The following is a 21,875-nucleotide window of genomic DNA, read 5'->3' as shown; positions in this document are numbered from 1 at the left end:
GCAGTGTGAGACAGCTAGCTTCACCTGTTGCTCAAATGTTTGGGATACCTTGCCCTTCCAGGGTAATCTGAGGTAGCCTGGGCACTTTTCAGCGCCAAAAGTTATGGCCTTAGGCCTGTTAATTATTTTGCATGAAATACAGCATGAAATGATCTGATTAGGGTAGCCATTATCCCACAGGATACCTTTGATGTGCCCTATTTCAGCATCAAACTTGCCTGGTGAGCAAATGGTTTGGGTCCGATTTACAAGGATGCTGATAAGACCAATCTTATAGCGTGTGGAACTGTAAGAATCCCAACGTGTCTATTGACCACTGAAGATAGGCTTGTGGTTCTCTACCATCTCCATGGCAACGCCTCTATCGATCAGAATCCACTTGCCAACCAATCAGCACTCTCTTCTCATACAATATAAATGACCCTTCTGGCGAAGTGTCCTGATGAGTACAGGATAAAAAGCTTTGACATGTCTCTTTTTTCAGCAATTATTGAAATATGTGGCATTGTCCAGTAGGAGTCTGAGACAATGATTGCATGCATGGAAAATTGGCCCACTAGCCATGCATGTGTGACGGAACATTTAAGCCTATGACCAAGCATTGAAATTTCAGTTCCAGCCTGAAACACAAACTGCCAACTTGAAGAAAGCATGATTTTGAGAGATTTGAAATAATTTATTGCCAACTTAATTCATAGATTGTTAAAACTATTGTCTATTTACTGCATTGCATTATAACTTTTATTTGGTTGGCTCAAAAATTAACAGGGCTGTTGGAAAAATTTTTGGCACACTTTGATTTGTGTTGTGCATTTGCTAAAAGCTTTTGCTTCTAGGTTTATTGAGTATAGGTGGCATTTGAAAAGCAGAATCTCATGATTTGTTGTCTTTTTAAATCAATGCAAACTGAACCCCTACAGGATTACTCATGTACACATTCTCCATTTTTTTCTCATTACTAATGGATCTCCAATGCTGTCACTTAGCCATGAGTTAGTGGTCACACCAGAACAGCAGCATGACTTTGGCAGCACTGTGGATTAGGCGATGTTGTGGCTGTATGATATTGGGAATGGAGGGAGTTCTTAGCATAGCAGCATGGTGTGGAGAGGGGATATTTTGAAAGACTAATCTTTGGCCCTGAGCTGAGCTTCCAAGCTCATACCCTGAACTCATACCCAAGACTGCATGCTTCCACCTTCGTAATTTTGCTTGTCTCTACTCCTGCTTCAGCCCATTGGCTCCTGAAACCCTCATGTATCCCTTTGTTACCTCCATAATTTTCTATTCCATTGCCCTCTCGGCCAGCCTTCCACCTTTCACTGTCTGTCAGCTTCAGCTTATCCAAAGCTCTTATTAACTCATGCCACGCCCTGTTCACCCATCACCCCTATACTTGCTGATCTACACTGGCAGGTCAGACAATATTTCAAGCTTAAAATTCTCATCCTTGTGTCAAATCCCTTCATGGCTTCACCCCTCCCTATTTTTGTGGCCTCCTCCAGCCTACAGTCTACCAAGATCTCTGCATAACTCCAGCTCTGGCATCTTGCTTATCACTGATTATTCATTCTCTCACCAAATCTATTTGCCTCTCCACCTCTCTCCTCCTTTAAGGCACTCCTTAAAAAGTTCCCCATTTAATCAAGCTCCTAACATCTCTAGTGGCTTGCTGTCGAACTTTGTTTGATAAAGCTCTCATTAAGCACTATGTTAAAGGCGCTATGTAAAAGCACGTTGTTGCTGGGGAGATCCTGCATTCTGCCAATATAGGAGAAGGTGGGATAGTTTGGTTTGGTAACACTGAAAAGTTAAGAAGATCTTGGCACGTGATAATACTCAGAAGAAGGAGAAGTAGAAAGTGGTGAAGTAGCTAGCACGGCTACATAATCAAATATTAATGTAACAATAACTGTTTAGAATTTCAAGTATGAGCCTCAGAAAACGCTGGCAATGCCTGCCTCCCTTAGCTAGATTCGGTCCAAAATATAAAAAATCAGAAGTTGAATATCGTTTTGATGTGAAACTTATGCTACGCAAACTTAGTAAATTTGTCTTCTAGTTAGTTTTCAAATCATTTGGAAAACAAAAACTCAGAAATATTGGGCAGAATTTTGCCCTTGGTGGGCATGTGGGCCCCACCGGCTCAGCGGTAGGCGGGCCAATTAAGGCCCACCCAGCGGTCTGTCCGACAGGAAGCGCTATGCTTTACATTTATTAAAGTTTTTAAAAAGGCACATGAAACCTCATCCTGACAGTGGATGAGATTTTATGTATTATCAGAAGCCCACTGGGGCTGCTGGCCTGCCTGCCAGTCTTAAGGTTGCACGGACAGGGCCTTTAATTACTTTAATTACCCTGTCAATGGCCTCAATTGACCATTGACGGGTGGGCGGGCGGACAGCTGATTTCACTGTCCGCCCTCCTTCCTGAAAATTTAAAGGGACTGGGATGACGTCAGGTGTTCCTCCCGACGTAATCCCGTGTCATTTTCCCGTCGGTGAGCGGGCCCTGCCCCCAAATCGCCGACAGGAAAATTCTGGCCATTGGTATAGCATGAGAATGACAGAGTGCCACTTGCACTGAGAAGCACTCTGATCATCCTGTTGCCTCGGTTCAGCTAACCGAGGAATAGCTCTGGAGGAAATTGCAAGCCAAAGCTTTTGAGGGAGTTTAAGGCCTCAACCTAAAATCATTGATGCAGATGCCACCACCCAGGGCACCACACAGTGGTTTACTGTACTTCTTTCAATTTAGCATATTGCTTTCGCTGCTTATGTTTCCTGTACATTGGGGAGACCAAAAGAAGATTGAATGATTGCTTTGTTGACCACCTCTGTTCAGCCTACAAATATGACCCTGAGCTTCAGATTGCTTGCGATTTTAATTTTCCACCCCACTCTTACTCTGACCTCTCAATTCTGTTCCAGTGAAGTTTGAGGGACAGCACCTTACCTTTCACTTAGTCACTTTACAGCCTTCCGGACACACCATCTACAATTTCACATCATTACCACTGCTGCCATTTTTTATTTGGGTAGCAGGTACATTAATAGTAATGATTCTGCTTTTCCTGTTTACACCATTGTAAACACATCTTTGGTTCATTTACTTCTGAGGTTTGTCTTGCACCATCATCCTTTGCCATTTCATCTCTCCTGTCTTTTACCCGCTCGCTTCCTTTTTGTTCTTTCCTCCCCACCCTTCCCCCCACTTCTGTACTTGCTTAAGACCTATAAATCTGTACCATTTTCCAGTTCTGATGAAAGGACGTCGACCTGAAACATTAACTCTGTTTCTCTTTCCACAGATGGTGTTTAAGCTGCTGAACTTTTCCAATGTTTTCTGTTTACATTCCTTAAAAATTCTTACTGTTGATTTTTGGATTATCTTGCTTTTGATTCCTACAACCCTGAACTGTTCAGTTTTGTTTGTTGCTGTTTTACTTTGCAATGCATGCTGCCAATGTAACATTCAGGAAATGCGGGGAAACATCCTGATTTGTTTATTTATTTATATATACGTGTATAATATATAGGTCCCCTGTAACATTGCTCATTAAATTGTTTTAGAAAGATTAGCTCATGTAAATGAAACTTTTCAGAAGAAATTTGCTTCATTGTATTTAAAATCATGGAATCATCCAGCACAGAAGGAGACTATTTGGCCTATTTTGTTTTGCCGACTTTTTGCAAGAGCTGTCTAAGTAATTCCACTCCTGCTGTTCTCCGTTGCTCTGCACATTTTTCTTTTTTAAAGTATATATCCACTTCCTTTTTGAAAGTTACTATTGAATTTGCCTCCACTATCCTTTCAGACAATACGTTCCAGATCATGACAACTCAATGAGTAAGAAAAATTCTCCTCAGCTCCCTGCTGGCCCTTTTTGTCAGTTTTTCTCTTTGTATATAACACATTTGTTGTGGCTATGGTAAGGATGATAGACACCATGAACATAAAGAAGCACTGTCTATTTATATACAATTGACTGGGGGAATAACGAGAACCAAAGTGATTCCAACTGTAGCAGGCCCTGTTGGCCTCCTTGTTGTGTCAGAAATCATGTCAAACTGGAATTAGCTGAGCTACATCAAATATATCATACTGAAATCTCCTGTTGTGTTTCATTTGGGGAATTAAAACCAAGTGTAGTCTTCAGGCAAAGTACGGTTGTGGCATATAATTGCATCACAGCTTGAAATCATAATTCAGTAATAAAATTAATTAATTACTTAACTGCACCTAATGTTATTCCATAATTTTGCCAATCACAGTTCTGACAACAAAGAAGCATATGTAAAAAATGTTTCCTCGTAAAATTTTCATCTACAAAGAATTATTTCAAATATATATTTTTTACACTTATGCAGGAGTGTAAATATGCCCAAAAAAACAAGTATTGAAATCACATAAATTGAGAGTGTTGGGTTTGTTGCTTATGCAACAGAAAACACCTGGGCATTGGTAAGGAAGCAGCAGCCAGTAGACAGAATGGGATGTAATCTGCCAGGCACCATTTTCACAGCAACGACTCTAAACTCATGGGGCAGGATTTTACCGTCGGTGAGTGGGGTTGCATAAAATAACGTGTGATGACGTTGGGTGGAACTCCTGATGTCATCCTGCCCCATTTAAATTTTCAGGAAGGAGGGGGTGCAGCAAAATCAGCGGGGGTGCAGCAAAAATGGCCACTTGAGGCCATTGACAGATCAATTAAGGTAATTAGTGGACTTGCCCGTCCAACCTTAAGGTTGGCGGGCAGGCCAGGAGTCCCAGCAGGAAGTAGAAAAAACATGAACCTTCATCCACAGGCGGGATGAGGTTTCATGTGGGTTTTAAAAATTTTAATGAAGTTCTGTTGGAAATTATGAACATGTCCCAACTCATGTGACATTGTCACATGAGGGGACATGTAAGGGAATTTTTTTATTTCTATTTTTAATATTTTTGCACGTAGAGTTAATCTCCCTGAGGCAGCACTTAGCCTCAGGGAGATGAGTGCGCTCTTTCGTGCGCATGCGCGAAAGAGCACACTCTCGATTTTAAACATTCCCCCGCCCACACAAGGAGCACAAGCCTTAATTGGCCCGCCCATTTAAAATGGCGCCGCACCTCCGATCGGAAGCGCACCTGACAGGGGGAAAATTGAGCCCATGGAAAATCTGCAAAAAAAAAACTCATGATGCAAAGGTAATCACCAGGCATGAAAAGGCAGGCCAATAATTAAAATATTTAAAATTTGATACTAAAATTAATTTTTAGTTTATCTAGTTGTTGTCTTATTGAGTTCTCTGCCTGATGGCAGGTCATTGGCATTTATTTGCTGTACCAAAGCAAAGTGCCATGATTTTTACAAAAGATAGGGTGGGGAGGCAGATCCCTAACCTACCTCAGCCAGAATGGGAATTGAATCCCATGCTTTTGGCACTAATCTGATCCACACAGCTAACTGAGCTAACTGCCTCACACCCCACCCCTCCACCCTCCATTAATAAGTACGATCTAACAGCCATTACAGAGACATAGCTGCAGGATTACATAGATTGGGACTTAAATTTTGAAGGGTATGCGTCTTTTGGGAAGGATAAGAAGGTAGGAAAAGGTGGAGGGCTGCTTCTGTTAATCTAAGACGACATTAGCACAATAGAGAAGGATGACCTAAGTTCAGGAATCAGGATATGGAAGTGGTTTGGGTAGAGATGAGGAATGATGAAGGCAAGAAGTCATTTGTGGGAGTGGTGTATGGGCCCCTGACAGTAATCACACAGTAGGATGGGGTATCAAAAAAAAAAATAATGGGAGCTTGTCAGAAAGGTACGGCAATTATCATGGGGATTTTTTATCTACATATGGACTGGAATAATCTGGTGGACTAAGGTAGTGTGGATGACAAATTCATAGAATGCTTTTGGGATAATTTTTTAGATCATGATCTGGAGCCAACCAGAGAGCAGGCTATACTAGACCTGGTATTGTACAATGAGGTAGAATGAATTAATGACCTCATAGTGAAGGTGTCCCCAGGTAGCAGTGATCATAATATGATTGAATTTTGCATTCAGTTTGAGGGAGAGAAGAATGGGTCAAAGTCTAGCATTTTAAAATTCAATAAGGGCAATTGTGAGGGCATGAAAGCAGAGCTAGCAAAAGTGAACTGGTAATTTAGGTTAAGGGATAGGTCAACAGATATGCAGTGGCAGACATTTAAAGGGATATCTCAGAATACACAGAGTAGACACATTTCAATGAGAAAGAAAAATTCCAATGAGAGGACCCACCATCTGTGGTTAATTAAAAAGTTAAAAATAGTATTAAACTTAAAGAAAAGCATATAATTGCGCAAAGATGGGTGGCAGAAGATTGGACAGAATATATAAAATAGCAAAGAATGACTAAAAGTTTGATAGGGAGGGAAAAATTAGAGTTCAAGAGAAAGCTAGCTCGAAATGTAAATACAGACCACAAGAGTTTCTATAGATAGTTAGAAATGAAAAGAGTTAACAAAGTGAGCGTTCATCCTATAGAACGTGATTCGGGGGAGTTAATAATGGAACAGAAGGAGATGGCAGGTGAATTGAACAGGTATTTTGCACTGGCCTTCACAATAGAGGATATAAGGAACATCCAAGAAACAGCTGTTAAGTCAGGAATTGGAAGGGAGGGAGAAACTCAAGAAAATTACAGGGAAGTGGCATTTAGCAAATTGTTGGAACAGTGGGTTGATAAGTCCCTGGGTCCTGATGGATTTCATCCTTGGGTCTTCAAAGAAGTGGTTAGTGAGATAGTTGATGCATTGGTTTAAATTTTCCAAAATTCACTAGTTTCGGGGAAGGTTCCATTAGATTGGAAAATAGCTAATGTACTCCTTTATTCAAAAAGGGAGGGAGGCAGAAAGTGGGAAACTACAGGCCAGTTAGCCTAACATCTGTTATAGAGAAAATTGGGGGCGAGGCCCGCTCACTGACGGGAAAATGACGTGGATGACATCGGGAGGAACCCTTGACGTCATCCTGGTCCCTTTAAATTTTCAGGAAGGCAGGCAGACAGAGAAATTAGCTGGTCACCCGCTGACCTGTCAATGGCCAATTGAGGCTATTGACAGGGTAATTAAAGTAACTAAAGGCCCTGCCCAGCCAACCTTAAGGTTGGCAGGCAGGCCAGGAGCCCCAGCAGGCTTCTGATAATACATGAAACCTCATCCACTGGTGGGGTGAGGTTTCATGTTCCTTTTTAAAAACTTTAATAAATGTAATGTGATATTTATTAACATGTCCCATCTCGTGTGACATTGTCACATGAGGGGGACATATTAATAATATTTTTATTTCTCTATTTTTTAACTTTTGTACACTGTCACTAATCTCCCTGAGACAGCACTTTGTCTCAAGGAGCACGCATGAAAGAGCGCACTTTGACAGTGGGGAATCCCCCCTCCCCCCGCACAGGATAGCGCTTCTTGTCAGGCAGGCCGCTGGGCGGGCCTTAATTGGTAATTGGCCTGCCCACTCAAAATGGCGGCGGGCCCCATTTCAGTGGTGGGGGTTGGCTGTCCACCCGCCGCTGAACTGGTTGGGCCCGCACGCCCACCAAGGACAAAATTCTGCCCATTATAACAGGGCAGTTAGATAAAATCAAAGTAATCAGGCAGTATCAACATGGTTTTGTGAAAGGGAAATCATGTTTAACCAATTGATTGGAGTTCTTTGAAGAAGTAACAGATGCTGTGGACAAAGATGGATGTACTGTACTTAGATTTTCAGAAGGCATTTGATAAGGTACCTCGTCAAAGGTTGTTGTGGAAAATTAAAGCTCATGGTGTTCAGGGTAACATATTGGCATGGATAGAAGATTAGCTATCTAACAGGAAACAGAGAATAGGCATGTGGGTCATTTTCTAGTTAGCACATATGACGAGGGGTGTGCCATACGGATAAGTGCTGGGGCCTCAACTCTTTACAATTTATATGAAAGACTTGGATGAAGGGACCGAAGGAATGGTTGCTAAATTTGTTGATGACACAAAGATAGGAAGGAATGTATGTTGTGAAGAGAACATAAAGAGGCGACAAAGGATATAGATAAATTAGGTGAGTAGCAAAGACCTGGCAAATGGGTTATAGTGTGGGAAAATGTGAGTTTGTTCATTTAGGACGAATAAAAAAGAAGCATGTTATCAAAATGTTGAGAGATTGCAAAGCTCTGAGATGCAGAGGGATCTGGTGTCCGCATGAATCGCAGAAGGTTAGTATGCAGATGCAGCAAGTATCACTGTCGCTTCCTAACTCCCTTCCTAACAGCACTGTGGCTGTACCCACACAACATGGACTGCAGTGGTTCAAGAAGGCAGCTCTCAAGGGCAACTTGGGATAGGTAATAATTATAGGTAATAAATGCTGGCTCAGCCAGCGAAACCCACATCCCATGAATGAATTTTTAAAAAGTAATTAGAAACTCATAGAATGTTATAATTTATTGCAAAGGGGATTGAATACAAGAGTAGGGAGGTTATGCTTCATTTATATAGGGCATTGGTGTGACTACGTATGGAGTATTGTGCACATTTTTGGTCTCCTTATTTAAGGAAAAATGTAAATGCACTGGAAGCAGTACAGAGAAGGTTTAGTAGATTAATACTTGGAATGGAGGGGTTGTCTTATGAGGAATGGCTGGGAGGTTAAGTTTGTATCTACTGGAGTTTAGAAGAATAAGAAGCGACTTGATTGAAACATGTAAGATCCTGAGGGGACTTGATGGGGCGGATGTGGAGAGGATGTTTCCTCTTCTGGGAGAATCTAGAACTAGGGGCCACTGTTTAAAAATAAGTGGTTGCCCATTTAAGACAGTGATGAGAAAAACTTCTTTCTCTCAGAGAGTTGTGAGACTTTGGAATTCACTTTCTCAAAAGTTGGCTGAGTCAGCCTTTGAATACCTTTAAGGCAAAAGTAGATAAGCAAAGAGGTGAAAGGTTATCGGGGGTAGGCAGGAAGAGTGATTTTGAGGTGAAAATCAGATCAGCCACATCTTATTGAATGGCAGAGCAGGCTCGAGGGGCCGAGTGGTCTACTGCTCCTAATTCATATGTTCGTTTCTATCTAGCCTGCTCATCACAATTCCATAGTCATCTGTAGTAAAAATTGTGTGATAAAAGGCAGAGTTTTAAAAAAGGAGAAAGCTAGAAAGGACTTTTTAATGCTTAAGGAAGTATTACAAAAATCTTAAATTTCTGTATACTTTTGTTGGAATGAAGACATGGCAAATTTTAAGAAATATTGATTCCTCATTAATTAACAGAAGAGAGGAAAGCTTTATTCAATACAACGATAATATATATTAAATAGGTGTGAGCACCTACACTCAGCTCATATTGCTACCATAGAAGATCAGATTCTTGTTATCTTGGCTTGAGCCCATTTACTCCTGCACCCTGTTGTTGTGCAGAGCTGAGTGCTGAGTGGCATTCTATACTGATATCGTGCCTGCTACCTGCTCTGTTGGACCCTTAGTTAATGAAAAGTTCATGTTGTGTAGATCTCAAAAGCAATCACTGCTGTGGGGGACAGCAGGCTGGATAAATTTGAGATCGGCAGTGAAACAACATTGAAAAGTTGTATCACAGCACCATCTACAGGTGGGACTAGTTAAGAGCAAGATTCCTCCACAAGTGTTAATGAAATACATGCTACATGTAGTGAATTTAATATAAAGAAAGATTTGCACTTCATGACTTCAAGACATTCCAAAGTGCTTTGCAGCCAATTAAGTTCTTTTGAAATATAGCCATTCTTGAAATGACTGAAACACGGCAACCAATTTGTGCACAACAAACTCCCAAAAAGAACAACGTGATAATGACCAGAAGATCTTGGGGTATATAGGCTAACAGAATGGGCAGACAAATGGCAGATGGAACTTAATACAGAGGAAGTTTGAGGTGATGCATTTTGGCTTAAGGAATAGGGACTTAATGGCACAGGTCTAAAAAAGTGTGCAGGAACAGAGAGACTTGGGGGTACATGTGCATTGATCTTTGAAGATGGCAGGACATATTGAGAGTGGTTGGCAAAGCTTATGGCACCTTGGGCTTCATAAAAGGAGATGTTGAGTCTAAAGCAGGGAAGCATGCTGAACTGTTGAATAACTCTGTTTAGGCCAGAACCTGGGCCCAGTTCTGGTCACCACACTTTAGAAAGGATGCGAGGATCTTTGAGAGGGTGCAGAGGAGATTTCCCAGAATGGTTCTAGGGAACAGGAATTTTAGATTCAATGTCAAGTTGGAAAAGCTGGGTTTGTTCCCCTTGGAGCAAAGAAATTCGAGGGAGATTTGATAGAGGTGTACAAGATTATGACAGGTAAGATAAGGTAAACAAAAATAAGCTGATCGTACAGAGACTAGGGAGTCACAGATTTAAGGTTTTGGGCAAGAGATGCAAGGGGATGTGAGAGATTTTTTTTTAACGCCATGGTTGGTAATGACCTTGAATTCACTGCCAATGTTCTAAGGGTGGCGGAAGCAGAGATGATCAATGAGTTCAAAATGAAATTTGATGGGCACTTGAGGAAAGTAAACTTGCAAGGCTGCAGGGATAGTGAATGAGTGGCACTGACTGGATTGCTCTGCAGAGAACCGACATGGACTCAATGGGCCAAGCAGCCCCCTTCTGTGCCTTTATGACCATATAACTAGTGATTGTCGGGACACTGGGAATAACGCCCCTGCTCTTCCCTGAAATAGTGCAATGGGACCTTTTATATCCACCTTTGAGAGTCGATTAGACCTCAATTTAACATCTTATCCAAAAGATGGAACCTCTGACAGTGCAGCACTCCCTCAGTACTGTGCTGGAATGTCATCTTAGATCTTGTTCTCATCTCTGGAATGGGACTTGAACCCACAACCTTCTGACGCGGAGGTTAGAATGATTTAATAGATACCTGCTACAATTATATTTGTTAATGAGATTGTATTCTGAGTTAAAGATTTAGTAGTAAAATTGTCAAGCTATGTTTATGGCTGGGTTGGTGAAAAAGTTCGAACTATGTGAGAAAGTAATAGGACTCAATGCACATTCAGGAGCAAGTTGGGCCTCATAAGAAAGGAGTCATGTGCTGGAGAGGGACTTGGGAGTCGAGAATTATGGGGAGGGCAGGCAGCTCAGCCGTGATTTTATTGAATGGTGGAGCAGGCTTAAGGGGCTAACTGGCCTGTTCCTACTCCTATTTCTTATGTTCTTGTGTTTTTTGTACCCATGAGAGAGAGGATTTTTTTTTTAAATCAGAAGGCAGCTGTAAATCAAGCCTTAAGCTCTTGGTTAAGGTAGCTTTCATTTGAAAGATGTGATATGATGGACACATGCTAGATGATAGATAATCTTCATTTATATGTTGTCTCTTATGGTATACATCAATAGTAACATCCTGCTCTCTATGGTATTTTTTTCCAAATATGCTACGTTACTAAGCTGGTATTCATTCTGCAACTATTTATGTTAGATGCTTCTAATGCAATGATTTATGATAAGGATATTCTCTTCTGAATTAAAAAAACCTAATTCTGTCATAAAGTATTGAATTTTAAATACTTAAATTTTATATTTAAATTACATGTTTCTGAAGAACATTAGGGTGGATTTCATCTCTGGTTGTTCCCAGTTCAGAATGCTGCTCGGAAGGTGTGCAGCCCAGGAAATTGTGGGCTCGAGTGCCTGATTTTCCATCCATTTAAATTAGTGAACAAATAAATCAGACACTGCAGGCCTGTGATTTCTCAACAAGCACTCTCTGCAAATGCCATTCTGTGCTGGGAGTACCTAACAGTGGATCAGCCCTATAGAAGTAGCACCATAATATGTGTGCGCGCATCCACCAACATGTGTTGGAAAGAAAGTGAAAGGGAATAAACTTCTCCATTTCTTTTTAGATAAAACCTTTGGTGGAACGTCATTTATCCAGTAATGATGTGAAAACAATTCACATTTCATCCAATCCTGAAAATGAAGTTGTTGAAGATAAACCTGTTAGAGAATATTCAGAACTACCCAGTTCACATGAAGTAAGTATTGTTCTATTGAACCTAAATGAAGGACAAATCTGATGCAAGATTTAGGAGGAAACTAATGGGAAATAAGACCAGTTAGTCATACTTAAATGGTGTCAAACCTGATCCCATAGGTTGTAGGAGGAAGGGATGACTGAGGAAAATGACTAAAACTAGAGTACTTGAGAAGAAATATGATGAGTGCATTATGCAGGGTCACAATAACTTCTTTTGAATTGTTCTCTAGGCTTGTAAAATGGTATTGGAAATGGTTGTTAAGTATTCGTTAAGCAATATCCTCAGTACTTTAATTTGACAGCATTAAGTTAAATATTATAGCACAATGAGACTAGACTTTTGGGGAGAATTTTAACAAGGTGGGATAATGGTAGGGTGGAAGGGGAAGGTGACAAAAATGGAGGGTGGAGGCGGGGAGACCTTGTCATATCAGCTCCCTGCCCAAGTCCCAGGGAGTTTTATTGATGGTGGAACCGGCATCTGACTGGCAAATTTAAATATCCAAATGCCTTATTAAGGGCCATTTTACAGGCCATTGGTATTTTTCCAATAGCAGATTGGCCCCCTCCCCTGCCCCCTCTCGCCAGATGGGAAGATTACCAGCTGAATACAGGTGGCCGCCCATCAGCTCTTCAAGGAGGAAGCAGTTTTTGAATCAAAGAGGAAACCGTGAGTGGTGAATGTAGCCCTTGTGGCTCCAGTGCTTTCCACAGAGGAGTTTCCCTCCATCAATCTAATTTTTACATTAAAAAAATTTTTTGGCCTACTTGGGGTAGGCTGCAGGGCCTCTTCCTCAGAAATGACCATAATTCCTGGTGGCGTTACTGAGGCTCCTGAGCAGCTGGAAAGCTGATCGCGAGGGCAGGTGACATCCTGAACTGAGCAGTAACCCTGGTGGCGGTCTATTCATGAGTTGCTGCAAGTAAAATTATTGGAGAAGTCCTACTAGCCGGTTGTGTATCCAACGCGCTTTTCTGGTTGCTGTCGGGACTCCGACCTTTTTAAAAAATTCTGCCCTTTGTCTCTGATTTCAAAGTTTTAATGGTTGGAAAATCAAGAATGCAGGGAATCAGCATATTGATCTGCATAACCAACTTCAATTGACAGGAGCGCAGATCAGAGAGTAAAGTATCATAATTTCAAGGCTTTTACCTTGAAAGTAATCTACATAGATTCATTGCTTCAGAAATCCCTAGGCAGGAGACTTAGTGTTCTGAAATTTAACATTGATGTTGAAGGCATTTTAGTTCCATTTTGAATGCTGAATTATCTTTAATTCTATCTTATCTTTACTGTAAGATTTTTACTTTAAAAAAATTCCTGTGGGAAAATGTTATAATTTTTGGCTAAAAATTTGGAGGAGTTCAATTCAATATTACATTCATTCATTCAATATTCATTCATTTTGCCCTCACCAGTTGCTATGTTTATGTGCCGTTGAAAGGGACCTAGAAAAGTGAGTGAGGTTTGAGCAGGTCAGATGAGTTGACAAATCTCTTGACTTTCAGGTCAAAGGACATAAAAACTAATTAGAAAACCCAACTCAGTGATAATCGAAAGCGCAGATTTATAAATGCTTTATCAATGTCAGTATAGGTAAATCAATATTCTAAGCTCAAAGAAGTTAATTTGTTAAAATTAGCTCCAGATTCATTCATCGTCATTTTGGACTAAATGCTACTCTGATTTCACTGGCAAGTTCTTCCCAGTACCTTTGCTGATACTCCAGCCCTTGAACAACTTCTGAATCCATTCCGTCTTCGCAGTTGACTCCAAACTTGGACAATGGATTCTGGATACTCCAATCTGACACCATACTATCTACAAACTGACTGCATCTCAGCATAGGGCCTAAGACTTTAACTTTGGATTGTTTCATGTTTCTTCCATGTACATTGTTTACAACCATGATATATCTTGCATAATTTCTACCATACCTAGGTAATAAAAAATTTACTTTAGGGCTATGACATGCATATTTTGGCTGACACTGGATCCAAGTCCATTACTTTCTTTTGTTGTTATCCTCTTCCCGGTCCAGCTGTTTTCTTCTCTTCCTGGAGCTCAGCCGTGCCATCTGTCATTTGTCCATCTTAGGTACTTTACCCTGTCAAATCCCTACAAATCCATCACACTTTTCTGCCTTCAAACTCTTCTTTATACTTTCTCAAGTTTGAATTCCCTGTGATTAAGACTATAGCTACCCTCTGTGTCTCTTATCATTCCTTGTGAGCTCATCAAGCATCTATTGATGCTCCTTGATAACTGCTCCACCTTTCTCTCTAATCTTCCCATGCAGTAGACCTGGGACTGAGCTTCACCAAACTGGCACCTGCTTTGCTCACATCAACAATCACCGTCTCCTTCAACTCTACTCACAATCACTGTCTGTTTTGTTTTTGTTCTGAAAAGCCTATTAACTGGCATGTTCACTGTAGGAAGGACGCTGGGGCAAAAGAGAGATTCACGCGGGTGCTGTCTGGTGTCAAGAATTAAGTATAAAAAGATTGGGGCTTGTTTTTCTTTAGAACAGGGGAACAGGGTAACTTGATAGAGGTGTCTAAAATCTGAAGAGATGGGAATATGGGGTTAGAAACAGACTGTTTCTAGAATAAGGAGGCATAGACATTGGAGATGTGGCATAGCGAGCAGGAGAAACATTTTTAGCATATCTTCACGCTCACATTTTTCCCTTTGGAGAATAGTGTGGAGATGGTGGAGGGATTCCCAGGTTGATTATCAGCCCATCGCACCATGTCAGGAACACTCCTTCCATGGCCAACAAGAACCTGGAGCTTCTGGCCCACAGAGAGGGAGGCTACCACTACACCACAAACGTTTTAATGCAGAAGTTAGTTATTAGAGTTAATGATTGACTTAAATACCAACATCAAATAATAGATTTAGACAAGTACTTGAAGGAAAGAGGGATAAAGGAATATGGGGACAAAATAGACCCATGGCTACTTGTGTGGAGGGTAAACACTAATGGTTGGGCTGATCAGCCTGTTCCCATGTTATAATCTGTATGTATTTTGATGTTAAAAACTTTTGGTTTCTGTGAACCTTTTTGGCATTCTTTTAATATCTCATTCTTTGGCTCAGCATCAATTTTCCTTTTTCTCTGATACACCATGGGATATTTTTCTACATTCAAGCTGCCGTATATAACTTCCTGCAGCTGTAATAGTAGTATTACTAGAAGTATATTAACCCTACCATTTCTTATCTGGAACTGTGATTTTAGATATTATTTTATTGTAGCGACAACCTTGAGCTGAGGCACTGATGAGATAGAAGATTATCTTTCTCCTGCTGCATATGGAATCCATAAACATGATACAAACTATATTTAAAAGCTTTGAGCTTTTTGGTGGAAGGGGCTTGGCAAAGTTGTGATGATGCCTTTTTAAACAATTGTCACCATAAACAACAGTTAATTTATTGTTATCAATACTTTTTTTTTTAAAGCTAAACGAGTGGTTTCTTGCTTGACAGTCACAGGCACTAGAGATTGAAATGCTTAAGCATCAGATTGCCAAATGTCAGGAGAAGCTCCAAGTACTGGACGTGGTACAGAGTAAGCTGCAGGCTTTAGAATGTGCGACAGCTGGAAAAGTGATTATAGATGAGAAGGATTGGAATAATCTGCTGAGCCGTGTTGTTCTGCTCGAAACTCAGCTGTTACTGCATTCCAGAAAGGTAAGCCAGAGTTTTATTTTTAGACATACTTAGTTTGCAGGACAATTCAACTACAGGCTGCATCACAACCAAAACTGACCCTGTTCTTACACAGTGTGAGCACTTCTAACATGGCTCAATGGCTAATGACCAGGATTGAGAATTTCCAGCTACTCCACCTCGCCCTTTCCAAGCCCTTGGACACTGAGGCCAGGTGAGATCAGCTAGCTCAACCAGGACCAGAAAGCCCCGTCACAGCTCTTCTTCTCCCCGTGTAAGCCTATTAAGCCACAACAAGACCCCTCCTTAAAGTATAGTATTTCTGACCTTGCTATACTTCATTTTTCATGAGAGAATTTTCATCTTGAAATACTTCCTCGCATTTCCTTTCTCTTCTGTTTTATTTTCTAGTACTGTTTCTTATTTTACCCCCTCGGCTACCACCTGCTCCAAAGTTTGCTCTTCTAAAGTTGTGCACCTTTGTATTACAGTTTGTGACTTCAGCTTTTAATACAATATCAAATCGATACACTGATCACTAAAACAGAGTAGCCACCTTAAGTTCTGAATGGCTGAACAGTAAATCTAATATTGCAACAGCTCTAAAATTCTGATTGTGTGTTTTTTATGGTCACTAAATATCTTTATAAAATTGCCTACACTTTCACTTTTTTTTCCTGATCTTATCCCTATTTTGAAGCTCTGAAATCCCCATAATTATCAAGACAATGGTCCATTCGCTGCCAAATTGTCAAATTAATTATTAGGCTAATGATGCTTACTGTTGTTTTTGCGCAAATGCTATAACAACTCAAATGAGGGCAGATATATGCTTAAATGCAGTAATGCAAAAGTTGCTGTCATAGACGTGCTTATGTTCACTCAGTATTAATGCCTGCTTCATGGGCATATCCATGCCAAAAGCTCTTTAACTGTTTTCTCCCCATCTTGAGTTTCCCTAATCAATAATGACAGTAAGGCCTGGATTTTGATGAAATCGTGCTGACTTGGAAGCCCTCTATAAATGAATGGCTGGAACTCCTGACATCATTCCCAGGCTGTCTAATTTTCAGGGTGCGGGCTGGTTCGGGTCACGAGCCAGCACCCAGAACTCCCAGTGTGGCTGGCTCCATGGCGGAGGTATGCATATCCTATTCCTCAGAATGGGGAAAAAAAAACAGACTTGGCTTGTTTCCACTGGAGTTTAAAAGAGTGAGGGGTGATTTGATTGAAGTATACAAGATCTTGAGCGGCCTTGACAAGATAGACGTCGGAAGGATGTTTCCTCATGTGAATGAGTCCAAAACTAGGGGGCACTGTTTTAAAATTAGGGGTCACCCTTTTAGGACAGAGATGAGGAGAAACTTTTTCTCTGAGGGTTGTGCAACTTTGGAACTCTGCCTCAATAGGTGGTGGAGGTGGGGTCGTTGAATATTTTTAAGGCAGAGGTAGGTAGGTTCTTGTTAGGCAAGGGAAGCAAAGGTTATCAGGGTTAGATGGGAATCAAAGCACAAGATCAGCCATGATCTTATTGAATGGCGGAGCAGGCTCGAGGGGCCAAATGATGTACTCATGTTCCTATTTCTTATGTTCTTATGTTGCATATTTCTTTGCTTTTCCTAGGAATAGAGCAAAGAAGCTCTGTTTATTTAAGGGGTATTAAAAGAGCCACTTAATGGCAACATTGACATCAAACATACCATATGACTTCATAGAAGAATTAAGTACTACCAAGAGAGGGCTACCCTATGCAATTACCATCTTAGTGCAGTGTTTCAGAATCACAGTGCAGAAGAGGCCCTTCGGTCCATCGAGTCTGCACCAACAGGTGAGAAACACCTGACCTAGCTACATAATCCCATTTACCAGCACTTGGCCCATAGCCTTGAATGTTATGACGTGCCAAGTGCTCATCCAGGTATTTTTTAAAGGATGTGAGGCAACCTGCCTCCACCACCCTCCCAGGCAGTGCATTCTAGACCTCAGGGTAAAAAAGTTTTTCCTCACATCCCCCCTAAACCTCCTGCCCCTCACCCTTGTGACTGACCCTTCAACTAAGGGGAACAGCTGCTCCCTATCCACGCTGTCTATGCCCCTCATAATCTTGTTAGCCTCGATCAGGTCGCCCCTCAATCTTCTCTGCTTCAACAAAAACAACCCAAGTCTATCCAACCCCTCTTCATAACTTAAATGTTTCATCCCAGACAACATCCTGGTGAATCTCCTCTGCACCCACTCCAGTGCAATCACATCCTTCTTATATTGTGGCAACCAAAACTGCATACACTACTCCAGCTATGGCCTCACCAAGGTTCTATAGAACTCCAACATGACCTCCCTACTTTTGTAATCCATGCCTTGATTGATAAAGGCAAATGTCCCATATGCCTTTTTCACCACCCCACTAACATGCCCCTCCGCCTTCAGAGATCTATGGACACACATGCCAAGGTCCCTTTGTTCCTCAGAGCTTCCTAGTGCCATGCCATTCATTGAATAATTCTTTGTCAAATTACTCCTTCCAAAGTGTATCACCTCACACTTTTCAGGGTTAAATTCCATCTGCCACTTATCTGCCCATTTGACCATCCCGTCTATATCTTCCTGTAGCCCAAGACACTCAACCTCACTGTTAACCACCCAGCCAATCTTTGTGTCATCCGCAAAGTTACTAATCGTACCCCCTACATTGTCATATATGTCGTTTATATAAATGCCAAATAATAGGGGACCGAGCACAGATCCCTGTGGTACGCCACTGGCTTCCAGTCACTAAAGCATCCTTCTGTCATCACCCTCTGCCTCCTACAATTAAGCCAATTTTGAATCTGCCTTAACAAATCACCCTGCATCTCATGTGCATTTGCCTTCTTTATAAGTCTCTCATGTGGGACCTTGTCAAAGGTTTTGCTGAAATCCATATAAACTACATCAACTGCACTACTCTCATCTACACAACTGGTTACCTCCTCAAAAAACTCAATCGAATTTGTTAGGCATGACCTCCCTCTGACAAAGCCATGCAGACTATCTCTGATCAAACCTTGTCTCTACAAGTGGAGATAGATACTCTCCTTCAGAACTTTCTCCAATAGTTTCCCTACCACTGATACGAAACTCACTGGCCTGCAGTTCCCTGGCTTATCTCTACAAGTCTTCTTAAATAGTGGAACCACATTAGCTGTTCTCCAGTCCTCTGGCACCTCCCCCGTGGCCAGAGAGGAATTAAAAATTTGGGTCAGATCCCCTGCGATCTCCTCCATTGCCTCCCTCAGCAGCCTGGGACACAAATCATCCGGACCTGGAGATTTGTCCATTTTGAAGCTTGCCAACACCTCCAATACCTTGTCATTCCCTATATCAATTTGCTTAAGAACCTCACCGTCTCTCTCACCGAGTTCGATACCTTCATCCTCATTTTCTTGGGTGAGGATGGACGTGAAGTATTCATTCAATACTCTAGCGATGTCCTGTGGCTCCACCCATAGATTGCCCCCTTGGTCCCTCTGGGCCCTACTCTTTCCCTGGTTATCCTCTTCCCATTGATATACTTATAGAATATCTTGGGATTTTCCCTACTTTTACCAGCCAGAGCTTTCTCATATCCCCTCTTTGCTCTCCTAATTGCTTTCTTAAGCTCTACCCTCCACTGTCTGTACTCCACTAATGCCTCTGCTGATTTGCTTCCCTTGTACCTGCTAAAAGTCTCTCTTTTCCTTCTCATTGTAACCTGAATATCTCTGGTCATCCATGGTTCTCTGGGCTTGTTACTCCTTCCTATAGCCCTAGAGGGAAAATGTTGAGCCTGTACCCTCCTCATTTCCTTTTTGATCACCCCCCACTGCCCTTCTGTAGATTTCCCCACAAGTAACTGTTCCCAGTCTACCTTGGCCACAACCTGCCTTATTTTACTAAAATCCACTCTCCCCCAATCCAAAACATTTTTGCAACTTGTCGATTTAACCTAATCTTTCAACCTAAGATTTAATGTTTTCCAGACTAAATAATGTCCCAGTTTTTTTGGTAGTGATGACAGCAAAGCTATCAGCGTTTGCCATCATGACTCCTCTGAAACGGAATGCAGCTTCTAGAGTGCACGCACGTATGCACACATGAACAACACACATCCAGACGTTGTTGTCAGTGATTCCACAGTTTCTGAAAAACTGATTTTATATGTGTGGAATGTCAAATTTCATAACATTTTTATCTAAAGTTTGTTTCTGATATTTCAAAGCCTACCTTAATTGCTGCCATAAGAATGCATCGGTGTGATTGACTGCTTACCTTGTGAATGTCATCACTGCTGCTGGAAATCTAGAGATCCCCTTGATTTGGCACCAGATTCAAACTGATATAGGGAAAGGGAAAATCTACAGCATATTGATCCCCAGATCTTTGCGGGCAGCTTTCTTTGGGATCAGCTGTGAGTGTTAGCTTCTCTGCAAACTATGAAATCTGAGTCATAATTTCTAGTGATCTGCACTGGTGTTGTTCAGAGGTTATCAAATAATATGCTAAATATTTGAGAAAGATGGGATTAATTAGTAGATCTTTCAGAGTGCTGATAGGCCCTAAGGCCCTTTTACTGTGGTTTATGATTTCATGGGCAGAATCGTCCATGTCCATTGGCCTCAGGTGTGTTGGGTAGTGTGAGTGGACAATATGGCGTGAAGTCCAAAAATTAGATTCACAATATTGTAAAACCAGTTTGTGATCGTCCACTCAGCCCTTCGATGGTGGGCTGCATTTCCTGCCTTCGAATGTCGGGAACCTCATTGTAATACGTTAGTATATCGTTGTAAGTCTAGCCCGCTGGACTCATCACCCCTCCCACTGGATCGTCCACCAATCATGCCGATCTGTTTCACAACAGCATATAAAAGGTGTGCACTGGTGGGCTGCACTTTGAGGGGAACTTAGGTGAGTGCACGTTAATGTTGTGGAGCGCTAGACTTCAAGTTGTTGGACTTCAAGGTTGAGGCGCATTGGGCTGGGGGAGGGGAGGCAAAGGCTGCCCTGTGGTTGAAGGTAGCACACAAGCATGTGCGGGGTTGGGGGGAATGTGAGCAACGGAAGCAGCCACACATTAGGGACACCTTGTATAAAGCGACCATTCCTCTGCAGCTGAGACAGATCAGGCGCAGGTGCAGCCACATTGAAATGATTGGAGCCAGGCTTCTAGCTTATCTGCCCACTCAAACAACGCAGAGGTATCAAAGTGCCACCAAGTGCTCCAGAGCTTTTCAGCCCTCGGGCACAGACTGCAAACTATTGAGCATTTAAGTGGACTGCAGAATAGTTGGGCAACTGGGTACGTTGTACAATATCCTTACTAAAGCTGGCCGTGGAGCAGTCACTGGTGGAGTCGCTCACAGCCCCTCACAATGTCATCATCCCGATTTGGACCAGTCTCCCCCATTGTTCAAGCTAACAGTGCAGCTTTGCAGTGTGGCTTAGGAGAATGCCTGCGCCTGAGCTGAGAGCACAACATGCAGTCCAGTAGTCCAATGCCGCTAATCGATCAGGTGGAGTGGGGCGGTGGAAGGTGGGGTTTCGGGCAGCCGTGCAGCCCTCCAATCTCTGGCCATCTGAGTGGTGGGCCTGCACTCCCCGGGATGCATTAAGGGCCTTATGACTTAACCAAGATAGGTTCTTCGTATACCCATGCTAACCCACACGTGTCTCTTTTTCATCCTGCAGGAGGAGTACGTCAGGATCATGGAGCCTGGTGAACTAGCTGTATGCCTCGTGGCGTGCAGAGAGTGAAGGCAATGGAGAAAAGAGTGACTGAGGCGCCTGGTTGCGCAGAGGGAGGAGCAACACCCTCTGGGAGAAGGAGCCGCTGGGGCTCCCGTACACGCCGCCGAAGAGCCTCAGTGAGCCGTTGCTGGTCAGCGCCTAGGTAGACCCAGGGTCTGTAGACACCGTCTTTCATTCCTGCAGATGACCGAGAGCAAGTGTTGCTGAAGACTGCACATGTCTGGGGAACTGGTCAGTTACATCTGCAGTTACTGCAGGATTTGGTGCACGTGGCCGTGGAGGGCATCCACTGTCAGTGGCTGTGAAAGTGGCAGTGGCACTCTATTTCTATGCCAGTGGCTCCTTTCAGGGCTCCACTGGTGATCTCTGTGGGATATCA

At 42.2% G+C, this 21,875-nt stretch overlaps 1 protein-coding gene across 3 annotated transcripts in view; it reads left to right on the top strand.

Annotated features, from left to right (window-relative positions):
* cep44 (centrosomal protein 44) overlaps window positions 1–21,875 on the top strand; it is a 122,462-nt gene that overhangs the window by 78,529 nt on the left and 22,058 nt on the right. For 2 of the 3 annotated variants that reach the window (XM_041185422.1, XM_041185423.1), the window contains 2 exons: window positions 11,918–12,049; window positions 15,551–15,754. In XM_041185422.1, the coding sequence (XP_041041356.1) occupies window positions 11,918–12,049; window positions 15,551–15,754 (336 nt within the window). The remainder of the gene's footprint in view (window positions 1–11,917; window positions 12,050–15,550; window positions 15,755–21,875) is intronic. The other variant, XM_041185424.1, reaches the window with a different exon arrangement.

Source organism: Carcharodon carcharias, chromosome 4 (assembly GCF_017639515.1).
Source record: "Carcharodon carcharias isolate sCarCar2 chromosome 4, sCarCar2.pri, whole genome shotgun sequence".
Taxonomy (NCBI): Eukaryota; Metazoa; Chordata; class Chondrichthyes; order Lamniformes; family Lamnidae; genus Carcharodon; species Carcharodon carcharias.
Note: the sequence above shows the minus strand (reverse complement) of the source record. Positions and strands in the feature narration are given on the sequence as shown.